Source organism: Bombina bombina, chromosome 2, assembly GCF_027579735.1.
Source record: "Bombina bombina isolate aBomBom1 chromosome 2, aBomBom1.pri, whole genome shotgun sequence".
In the NCBI taxonomy this organism is placed as follows: domain Eukaryota; kingdom Metazoa; phylum Chordata; class Amphibia; order Anura; family Bombinatoridae; genus Bombina; species Bombina bombina.
The window spans coordinates 678,513,520-678,525,924 of record NC_069500.1 but is presented as its reverse complement, the minus strand read 5'-3'; the positions used below and the strand labels follow the sequence as shown (position 1 = coordinate 678,525,924).

The 12,405-nt window shown below is 37.0% G+C and overlaps 1 protein-coding gene across 1 annotated transcript in view; it reads left to right on the top strand.

The window, feature by feature from the left end:
• HAUS6 (HAUS augmin like complex subunit 6) overlaps positions 1-12,405 on the top strand; it is a 138,194-nt gene that overhangs the window by 67,834 nt on the left and 57,955 nt on the right. Inside the window, exons 13-15 of the mRNA XM_053702644.1 lie at positions 1,393-1,498; positions 1,626-1,686; positions 9,614-9,802. Coding sequence (XP_053558619.1) covers positions 1,393-1,498; positions 1,626-1,686; positions 9,614-9,802 — 356 coding nt within the window. The remainder of the gene's footprint in view (positions 1-1,392; positions 1,499-1,625; positions 1,687-9,613; positions 9,803-12,405) is intronic.

The window sequence follows — 12,405 nt, the reverse complement described above, 5'->3', positions numbered from 1 at the left end:
GGTTTCCAGGAATGAAGCTTAATTTATAATGCAGCTACTCGGTCCTCTACATTCTATTTTGAAACATTTTAATTTTGCATCTTCTGTGGTGTGAACGTTCTGGAGGCTGCTGTGCCTTTACCTATTTTAACCGATTTCCCACCTTATTTCATGGTGGTGGTCGCATGGACTTCTCAGCTTGGGTATAGGATCTCACGTGATGTAGTGTGGATTCGCGCCATCTTATGAAAACAAACGTTTATGCTTACTTGATTAACTTTTCATGATAGTGAGAGTCCACAAGGCCTGCCCTTAAAGACACTTGAAAGTAGCAGTCCTCTTTCAAATAAGGGGTCCTGTGTTTATCGTATATTTCACTGGTAAGAGCACTCTGTTTTTATTTCAAAGAGTGAGGCTCACAATTTTAAAATAAGTATAGCTTTCAAGTGATTTGTCACACTTGCAATAATCACCTGGCATCAATTGCAAGCCTCGTTTATTATATTAATAACTTACTTCAGACTTACCAGCGCAACTGAAATACTCCCCTCCAAAGATTTTAACCATGTTTTTTTTTTTTTTTCTTCAGTAGACCAGAAAACTAAAAACAGGCCTTAGATTGTGAAATGGCTCAGCACTCAAGGTCTTCAATATACCCTATATAATTCCCCCAATTCATAACATGGTCTGAGATGTCATTGTAGGAAATGCAGCACGTCTGCAGACACATACTGTCGCTTTGCAGAGCTACTCCATGTCAGGCTTGTCTCTTCAAATGGCTCTGGGCTCTGTCTACACTGTAAGCTTTCCTTAAAGGGCCATAATAGAAAAAAAAGTTCTAATTTCCCGGCCTGCAAAGCTGTGACTCATGAATTTAAGACGTTTTTGTGAACATTGCACCTTTTTTTTATATTGCTATTTTTTTGCCTTGATAATCTGATGTGTTTTTTTTTTTTTTTTTTTTTTAAAGCTAATTTGCAATACAATTTTCAATTGCTGCAATATATTATACAATTTTAACAATTGCTTTATTTTCCAGTTTCTAACACATTGAGTTTGTGCTTTACTATAACTGGCTAATTTATAATTTTATTTTAAAATGACCTGCAAAAATAAGTTAATTGAAATAGTCCTGCATTGTTTCTTAATCGAACACACTCATTATAGTAAGTTCTGCATATTTTCTCTTGCCCAATGCAGCCAAATAAATACATAAAATATAGAAATAAAATAAAAACATAAAAATAAAAAAATTCCCTGTTATTTAAGTTTATTGAAGATTTACTTTTTTCACAGAGATTTTATTTATGTTAGACAAATCTTTCATTGTGCTTCAGAGAAGTTACCAGTGCCTAATGTTGATGCTTATTTTGACCTAAAAAAAAGTAATACTTATTTTTAAATTAATTTTAGCTTTGGCCACTACAAAAGAAATACACTCCAAAGACTTGGACCTAGATTATAGTGGATCTTTATTGAGAAGTCTAATGGATTCCTCCGTTTTGTCTTCAAGTTTAAGGTATACATGTGTTTGTAAGTTTGCGTTTTATATAAATAATTGAATTCATGATCTTTCTTTGTATTGCATTGTTACACCTTTTTGGACTGTTATAATTGAGTAGTCATGATTCTTATTTTTCTTCAAGGAATTCATCAAATGCAGCAAGCAAAACACCTTTAAAACGAAGAATGTCCCTAAATGAAAAGGTAATATTACTTCCTAATCATTTTATAGAAAGCTGAATAATTTCATGTTGTGATATCTTTCTCACGCTTTATTTTAATGCTACTTACTAAAACTCCTAACATAAATGAGAATTTAAAATTACATATTTTTAAACGTGTAAAAAGACCATTCTTAGTGACACTTTAAAAGAATCGTCAAGGGAATGAAAAATACTGGTAATCTTGCCATTTTGGCTGACTTCCATGTCCTATCTTTTTTTTTTTTTTTCCCCCTAAAGCCAGATAGGATAAGGTCTGCTACAGAGAGAACTTTGAGAAGTCACCAGGGTTACAGTTCAAGTTCTGAAAATAACTTTAAAATGTCAGAGGCAAATTACATGAAATGGGGACACAATAAATAGTTGTATTACAAAGTTTTTTTTTTTTTCCATTACACATAACTAAACATTTTCTTTAAATATTTCAAGGTGTTTGCTGTTCCTTGCTCCCACAGTGTAATCATTTTTGCACACTTTTTTTTTTTTTTTTCCTGCAAGTTAAAGGGATACTAAAGCAAAAAACATAATTTATGTAAGAACTTACCTGATAAATTCATTTCTTTCATATTAGCAAGAGTCCATGAGCTAGTGACGTATGGTATATACTTTCCTACCTGGAGGGGCAAAGTTTGCCAAACCTTAAAATGCCTATAAATACTCCCCTCACCACACCCACAATTCAGTTTAACGAATAGCCAAGAAGTGAGGTGATAAAGGAGCGAAAGCATAAAAAAATAAGGAATTGGAATAATTGTGCTTTATACAAAAAATCATAACCACCACAAAAAAGGGTGGGCCTCATGGACTCTTGCTAATATGAAAGAAATGAATTTATCAGGTAAGTTCTTACATAAATTATGTTTTCTTTCATGTAATTAGCAAGAGTCCATGAGCTAGTGACGTATGGGATAGCAGATACCCAAGATGTGGAACTTCCACGCAAGAGTCACTAGAGAGGGAGGGATAAAATAAAGACAGCCAATTCCGCTGAAAAAAATAATCCACAACCCAAATCAAAAGTTTTAATCTTTATAATGAAAAAAACTAAAATTCTAAGCAGACGAATCAAACAGAAATAGCTGCCTGAAGTACTTTTCTACCAAAAACTGCTTCAGAAGAAGAAAACACATCAAAATGGTAGAATTTAGTAAAAGTATGCAAAGAAGACCAAGTTGCTGCTTTGCAAATCTGATCAACAGAAGCTTCATTCCTAAAAGCCCAGGAAGTAGAAACTGACCTAGTAGAATGAGCCGTAATTCTTTGAGGCGGGGACTTACCCGACTCCACATAAGCATGATGAATCAAAGACTTTAACCAAGACGCCAAAGAAATGGCAGAAGCCTTTTGACCTTTCCTGGAACCAGAAAAGATAACAGACTAGAAGTCTTTCTAAAACCTTTAGTAGCTTCAACATAATATATTTAAAGCTCTAACTACATCCAAAGAATGTAACGATCTCTTCTTAGGATTAGGACATAATGAAGGGACAACAATTTCTCTACTAATGTTAGAATTCACAACCTTAGGTAAAAATTGAAATGAAGTCTGCAACACTGCCTTATCCTGATGAAAAATCAGAAAAGGAGATTCACAAAGAGCAGATAACTCAAACTCTTCTAGCAGAAGAGATGGCCAAAATGAACAGTACTTTCCAAGAAAGTAATTTAATGTCCAGAGAATGCATAGGCTCAAATGGAGGAGCCTGTAAAGCTGACAAAACCAAATTAAGACTCCAAGGAGGAGAGATTGGCTTAATGACAGGTTTGATACGGACCAAAGCCTGTACAAAACAATGAATTTCAGGAAGATTAGCAATCTTTCTGTGAAAAAGAACAGAGAGAGCAGATATTTGTCCTTTCAAAGAACTTGCAGACAAACCTTTATCCAAACCATCCTGAAGAAACTGTAAAATTCTAGGAATTCTGAAAGAATGCCAGGAGAATTTATGAAAAGAACACCAAGAGATGTAAGTCTTCCAAACTCAATAATAAATTTTCCTAGATACAGATTTACGAGCCTGTAACATAGTATTAATCACTGCGTCAGAGAATCCTCTATGACTAAGTATTAAGCGTTCAATCTCCATACCTTCAAATTTAATGATTTGAGATCCTGATGGGAAAAAAGGGCCTTGAGATAGGTCTGGCCTTAACGGAAGTGTCCAAGGTTGGCAACTGGCCATCCGAACGAGATCCGCAAACCAAAAGCTGCGAGGCCATGCTGGAGCCACCAGCAGTACAAGTGAGCGCTCCATTAGAATTTTGGAGATTGCTTTCTGAAGAACTAGAGGCGGAAAGATATAAGCAGGATGATAATTCCAAGGAATTGACAATGCATCCACTGATTCCGCCTGAGGATCCCGGGATCTGGACAGATACCTGGGAAGTTTCTTGTTCAGATGAGAGGCCATCAGATCTATTTCTGGAAGCCCCCAGATGTGAACAATCTGAAGAAATACCTCTGGGTGAAGAGACCATTCGCCCGGATGTAACGTCTGGCGACTGAGATAATCCGCTTCCCAATTGTTACACCTGGGATGTGAACCGCAGAAATTAGACAGGAGCTGGATTCCGCCCATACAAGTATCCGAGATACTTCTTTCATAGCTTGAGGATTGTGAGTCCCACCTTGATGATTGACATACGACACGGTTGTGACATTGTCTGTTTGAAAACAAACGATTCTCTCTTCAGAAGAGGCCAAAATTGAAGAGCTCTGAAAATCGCTCGGAGTTCCAAAATGTTGATTGGTAATCTCTCCTCCTGAGATTCCCAAACCCCTTGCGCTGTCAGAGATCCCCATACAGCTCCCCAACCTGATAGACTCGCATCTGTTGAGATCACAGTCCAGGTTGGACAAACAAGAGGCCCCTTGAATTAAACGATGGTGATCCATCCACCAAGTCAGAGATGATCGAACATTGGGATTTAAGGATATTATTTGTGATATCCTTGTATAATCCCTGCACCACTGGTTCAGCATACAAAGCTGGAGTGGTCTCGTGTGAAAACGAGCAAAAGGGATCGCGTCTGATGCAGCAGTCATGAGACCTAAAATCTCCATGCATAATGCTACCGAAGGGAACGTTTGAGACTGAAGGCTTCGACAGGCTGAAACCAATTTCAGACGTCTCTTTTCTGTCAGAGACAAAGTCATGGAAACTGAATCTATTTGGAAACCTAAAAAGGTTACCCTTGTCTGAGGAATCAAGGAACTCTTTGGCAAATTGATCCTCCAACCATGACTTTGAAGAAACACAAGTTGATTTGTTTGAGATTCTGCAGAATGTGAAGACTGAGCAAGTACCAAGATATCGTCCAAATAAGGAAATACCGCAATACCCTGTTCTCTGATTATAGAGAGAAGGGCACCGAGAACCTTCGTAAAGATCCTTGGTGCTGTTGCTAGACCAAATGGAAGAGCAATAAACTGGTAATGCTTGTCTAGAAAAGAGAATCTCAGAAACTGATAGTGATCTGGATGAATTGGAATATGAAGGTATGCATCCTGTAAGTCTATTGTAGACATATAATGCCCTTGCTGAACAAAAGGCAGGATAGTCCTTATAGTTACCATTTTGAATGTTGGTATCCTTACATAACGATTCAATATCTTTAGGTCCAGAACTGGTCTGAAAGAATTCTTTCTTTGGTACGATGAATAGATTCGAATAAAACCCCAGACCTTGTTCTGGAACTGGTATAATTACCCCAGCTAACTCTAGGTCTGAAACACATTTCAGCAAACGCCTGAGCCTTCACTGGAATGCGTGAGAGAATCTTCTCACAGGCGGTCTTACTTTGAAACCTATTCTGTACCCTTGCGAAACAATGTTCTGAATCCAAAGATTGTGAACCGAATTGATCCAAACCTCTTTGAAAAATCGTAACCTGCCCCCTACCAGCTGCGCTGGAATGAGGGCCGCACCTTCATGCGGATTTAGGAGCTGGTTTTGACTTTCTAGAAGGCTTGGATTTATTCCAGACTTGATTAGGTTTCCAACCCGAAACTGTTCCTTTAGGGGAAGGATCGGACTTCTGCTCCTTATTCTGACGAAAGGAACGAAAACTATTAGCAGCCCTGTATTTACCTTTAGATTTTTTTGCCCTGAGGCAAAAAGGCACCCTTCCCTCCAGTAACAGTTGAAATTATAGAATCCAACTGAGAACCAAACAACTTATTACCTTGGAAAGAGAGAGAAAGCAAAGTTGACTTAGAAGTCATATCTACATTCCACGATTTAAGCCATAAAGCTCGTCTAGCTAAAATAGCTAAAGACATATACCGGACATCAACTCTAATGATATCAAAAATGGCATCACAGACAAAGTTATTAGCGTGTTGAAGAAGTTTAACAATGCTATATGTATTATGATCTGTCACTTGTTGCGCTAAAGCCTCCAACCAGAAAGTTGAAGCTGCTGCAACATCAGCCAAAGAGATAGCAGGTCTTAGTAGATTACCTGAACATAAATAAGCTTTTCTTAAAATAGATTCAATTTTCCTATCTAAAGGATCTTTAAACGAAGTGCTATCTGCCGTAGGAATAGCAGTTCGTTTGGCAAGAGTAGAGAGAGCCCCATCGACTTTAGGGATTTTATCCCAAAACTCCAATCTATCAGATGGCACAGGGTACAATTTCTTAAACCTTGGAGAAGGAGTAAATTAAGTACCCAGACTATCCCATTCCCTAGCAATCACATCTGAGATAGCATCAGGAACTGGAAAAACTTCCGGAATTAACACATGAGGTTTATAAACCGAATTTAAACGTTTAGCAGTTTTAGTATCAAGAGGACTAGACTCCTCCATATCTAAAGCAATCAAAACTTCTTTAAGTAATGAACGAATAAACTCCATCTTAAATAAATATGAAGATTTGTCAGTATCAATATCTGAAGTAGAATCTTCTGAACCGGAAAAAACCTCATCAGAAACAGAAAAAAAAAAGTTTGCGCCAAAAATGACGTAATAAAAAAACATTTTCTGCCCCCGCGAGCCTAACAGCATGCAGGAAAAAATGGTCAAATGAAATTTTTCAAGGTAAGAAAAATAATTAAATGCATTATCCCAATAATGAAACTGACATTCTGTATTTTGAAAGGAATACTGATTATCCTGAATCAAGGCAAATAAAAGTTTAGACATATATATATTTAGAACTTTACATATAAAGTGCCCAACCATAGCGTAGAGTGTCACAAAAAATAACTTACTTACCCCAGGACACTCCTCTACATATAGCAGATAGCCAAACCAGTACTGAAATGAGAATCAGTAGAGGTAACGGTATATAAGAGTATATCGTCGATCTGAAAAGGGAGGTAGGAGAAGAAATCTCTACGACCGATAACAGAGAACCTATGAAATAGATCCCCTAGAGGTAGACCATTGTATTCAAATAGGCAATACTCTCTTCACATCCCTCTGACATTCAATGCACTTTGAGAGGAAAACCGGGCTTCAACCTGTTGCGAAGCGCTTATCAACGAAGAGTCTTAAGCACAAACTTACTTCACCACCTCTACGGGAGGCAAAGTTTGTAAAACTGAATTGTGGGTGTGGTGAGGGGTGTATTTATAGGCATTTTAAGGTTTGGGAAACTTTGCCCCTCCTGGTAGGAATGTATATCCCATACGTCACTAGCTCATGGACTCTTGCCAATTACATGAAAGAAATATTTTTTTTTCTTTAATGATTCAGAACATGCAATTTTTAAGCAACTTACTATTTTACTCCTATTTTTCTTTGTTCTCTTGCTATCTTTATTTGAAAATGAAGCCAGCTAAGGAGCCAGCCATTTTTTGGTTCAGACCCTGGGCAGCATTTATCCTCCAATCAGCAAGGACAACCAAGGTTGCAAACTAAAACTGGGCCGGCATCTAAACTTAAATTCTTGCTTTTCAAATAAAGATATAAATTTTTCTTCATTTTCTTGCTAATAGGGGTAAATTAAAAAGTTGCTTAAAATTGCATGCTCTATCTGAATCATAAAATATAAACTTTGGGTTCAGTGTCCCTTTAAATTGATCTATTGTTCCTCTGGTCCTGGTGTCTAAGGATCATGCACCACATCTTATGTGCCTTTTTTGCCTTGTCTATGTGTGGAGGTAATTATAACATTCAGAATTTCAGACAATGACCACTGCCATGAGAAGGATATGGGGATATATATATCTATTCCTATATCTATTCCTATATCTATTCCTATATCTATTCCTATATCTATTCCTATATCTATTCCTATATCTATTCCTATATCTATTCCTATATCTATTCCTATATCTATTCCTATATCTATTCCTATATCTATTCCTATATCTATTCCTATATCTATTCCTATCTATCTATATCTATTCCTATATCTATTCCTATATCTATTCCTATATCTATTCCTATATCTATTCCTATATCTATTCCTATATCTATTCCTATATCTATTCCTATATCTATTCCTATATCTATTCCTATATCTATTCCTATATCTATTCCTATATCTATTCCTATATCCCTATATATTTGTTTTCAAAATACAGCTTAGCAAAGCCAAAGTAGGAATATAACTGTATTTTGTCCTTTTAGAAAGTGAGGCAAGGTTTTTATTGCTAGTTTAAAGGGATAGTAAACCAAAATTAAACATTTACAAGTATGCAGTTTTTAATACATTTTAAAATGTACTTCTATTATCTAATAAGCTTTGTCTTTGTATCCTTTTTTTGAAAAGCCTACATAGGTAGGCTCAGAAGCAACAGTGCACTTCTAGGGGAGAGCTGCTGATTGGTGGCTGCACTTATTTGCCTCTAAGCATTGACTCACCTGATGTGCTCAGCTAGCTCCCAGTAATGCATTGCTGCTCTTTAAGCAAAGGACACCAAGAGAATGATGCAACTTTATTAATAGGAGTGAACTGGACAGTTGTTTAAAATGGTATACTCTGTTGGAATCGTGAAGGAAAAATCTGGGGTTTCATGTCCCTTTTATTACCTTCTGACTTATGAGCTAGGGAATAATGCTTACCCTTTTGTTAATGACTTTTCCAGTGGGCAGTGATCTCTTCATGGGGCAGATATAATGGTGCTTGTTTGGTTGGACTATTGTTAATATGAATGAGGAAGCACATTACTGGGTGTGTTCATTTGGATAATTCGTTATGATCCGAATGTGCATAGCAGCCACTCGGCGGCATTCAGCTCTTTTCGGAGTCACATTTATTCTTGGGAAAGTCCAACTCACTAAGGTCTGGATTTGCACAGATCTTAGTGCAGTGCTTGACAAATCTGTTTAAAAATGAGTAGCCAGACAGTTTGATTTGTATATAGATATATTGATGATAACACAAAAACTTAGGAGCCAAGGGGAAAATTCTAGGAGCCAGTGGCTCCCAGGCTCCTGGGTTTGTCGAGCCCTGTCTTAGTGTGTTGCACTTTCACAAGAATAAATGCAGCTCCAAAAAGAGCCAAATGCCTCGAGCGGCTGCCACATTCGGATAATGAATGTGTCTGCTTACTCAGTGTTCATCGAACCAAGTCGTAAATAATGTCTTTAAAATTAATTGGGTTTTAGGATTTGAAATCCTATCCCCCCCCCCCCCCCCCTTCTATTCTCATTGACAAGCCAAGTACTGTAAAAAGTTTACAGCAGCGGTAGACAAATCTGTTTAAATTTAAGAGCCAGTAAGAATGTCTAGTAGGCAAACGTATATGGGCCAGACAGTGATATTTGTGTATGTCATCCATCTATCCATCCCAAATGTATAGAAGCCAGTGGCTCTGAGTTCGTCAACCCTCGTTTTCCAATATTGTGTTAATATGATAGCCTTGCTTGCACGTCTTTTCCTTTGGTGTGTTTTTAAAAATATACCAATTGTAATGCATGTGGTTTACCTCCTCTGATTTGCCTTTTTTATAAAGGAATTAAGGACTCCAATTCAGTATATAAGAGATAGAAATGTTCTACAAAGGACTTTAAGTCCCACTTCTGTGCAGAAGAGGAGATCTGCTGAAATCTGGAAAACTGAAAGTAAAGTGCTTCCTCACACACCAACACCACGTAAACAAGATGATCCTGTAAGCATGGCACGGCAGCAACTTGTTCAACAAGTAGGTCTTAAGTTGTCCTGCAATAATTCTTCTTGTATCTTTAGATCCTAATGATTTTAATTTTTACTTTTAAAAGGGTTGTGTGTTTTTGGCAATGTATTATAATGCAGGTATACTTATTCTAGGTACTTGCTATATTTTGTAGGGATGCACCAATATTTAGGCTGCAGAAACTTTTCAGCCGAAAATAGCATTTTAGTTGTTTGCCTGTTCTTTTCGGTAAAATAATTGTGTAGCATATTTCAAATGTGATGCTAGCCTAGAGCTGCTGTTTGAGTTCATTACTAGACTTACTGTCTTGCATATAATTTTCTAGGACTATACTTTATATGTATAATTGGTAAAAAAAAAAAGTTAAATCTGATTCTGTTACACAGAACTAAATTATGAATAATACAGTATATTGATATTTTGATTTTAATATTTTAAGTAGGGTGCACCGAAATTTTGGTCGCAGAAACATTTTGGTCAAAAATGGCTTATTTTTTTTCTTGGTAAAATTGTGTAGCATGATTTAAGATACTGTGTGTCCAATTTTTAGTATTACTTTCAATAAAAGTGTGGTTATTATATTGGCTTGCAGTATTTCAATTCGGATTCATTCATTAGTCTAATTTTGCACTAAAAAAATAATTTGGGGAAAAAAATACTTTTTTTTTTTTTTTTTGGCCAAGTGCATCCGGGATTTTCGGTTTCGGTGCAGAATTTCCATTTTGGTGCATCACTAATATTTTGGATGACTCCGGCTTCAGTGTTTATATACATGCATACATTTGCACCAGTTAATGGTTTCTATGGTTCAACCTATAATGGTCCTCTAATATTTTCCACACAATTCCATCTTTTTCTGATTATAGGACCTGTGAATTTTCTTAATGTTAATAGACTATTTCAGTATCGGTTTAAAACATTCTCTCTAAGGATTCTTTAGGCTGGCTAGAGCTATCAGGATTGTCTCAGGGTTTTACTTCTCTGCATCAGTAATTACTCATAACAATTAATTGAAATCTTATTCAGATTAGCGAGATTTTTCTCAACCTTGTAATGGATAAAGTTTTACCCTGATTAGTATGGCAAACTTGTTTGATGCTTTCTCCATTTGATGCTTTCTCCATCCCTTCCCTCAAATATTGAGAACTACGTGTCACATGGTATACAACTCTAATACGTTATTGCTCTAACCAGTTTAGTGGCACACTGTTTCAAGATCTCTAGTATATAGCTCTTATGTCAGAGCATGTTAAGAAAGCTAGATGATTTGATGTACTAGATAACTTAACTGATCTTAAAAATGACTGGCATGAAATAAGTCAGTTTAAAGGGACAGTCTACACCAGAATTGTTATTGTTTTAAAAGATAGATAATCCCTTGTTTTACCCATTCCCTAGTTTTAAATAACCAACACAGTTATATTTATATATTTTTTACCTCTGTGATTATATAAAGGTATAGAGCAGGGGTGGGCAACTATCTGCCTTCCAAATGTTATGGACTACATCTCTCATGATGCTTTGCCAACATTATGGCTGAAAGAGCATTATGGGAGATGTAATTCATAACATCTGAAGGGCCAATAATTGCCCACCCCTGGTATAGAGTGTTGCAATTACAGTACAAAGTAGGAAAGCCTTTAGTCAAACTGCTTGATTTGGATTTTGGAATATTTGCATCTTCAAAATGGGACAGTTTGGAGAGGGAAAAGTAGTTTCTTTCTAATGACACGCGAGTCCACGGATCGTCCTCAATTACTGTTGGGAATATCACTCCTGGCCAGCAGGAGGAGGCAAAGAGCACCACAGCAAAGCTGTTAAGTATCACTTCCCTTCCCACAACCCCCAGTCATTATCTTTGCCTGCGTGGGAAGGAGGTGGTAAAGTTTTCGGTGCCTGATAAGTCCTACAATCAAGTTTTTATTATTTTAAAAGCTACGTAGGTTTGTTCTGATCTTTCTGGGGTCTAGCCTGGTCCACGTCAGTCTCTCTTCAGTAGGGCAGTGGTGACGTTTAAGCAATTGGGAACTTGTGTGGTACAATCCTCACTGTGCCTAATCTGAAAGCCTGTGTAAGCTTACTCGGTTATTTTCCTTTTCCACGGGTTCATGTGAGGAGCATCAACCTCTCAAACCAGGTGAGCTGTCTTGCTGCCGGACAGACTGATTTTCAGGTAAGTGGCATGTTTAATTTTTTCCTTCAGGGTAAGAAAACTTCTGGCACTTGAGCAGCTAGCTCCATTTTAAAAATAAAGGAAACATTTTATTATCCTATTAAGGATTAATAATGGCAGTTTGCTGGCACTGTGGGAATTTGTTACGTTTATTGGTGGCTCAGTTTGTGTTCCTAGCTCCGGTTGTGATCTGGGCAGGGTTTGTGTGCAATGTGTGGACAGTTTTGAGATACAGATCCTGATAATTTGCGTAACTTTTTATTAGAGACAATTTGCATGGTTTTCCCTGTACCAGACTGTGGTACAGAGATTATTGCACGGGAGTGGGAGAGACCTGAAATTCCTTTTTCTCTGTCTCCAATTTTCAAGAAGAGGTTTCCTATAGCTTACTCTATTAAAGAATCGTGGTAGACGGTTACTAAAGTGGAAGGAGCAATTT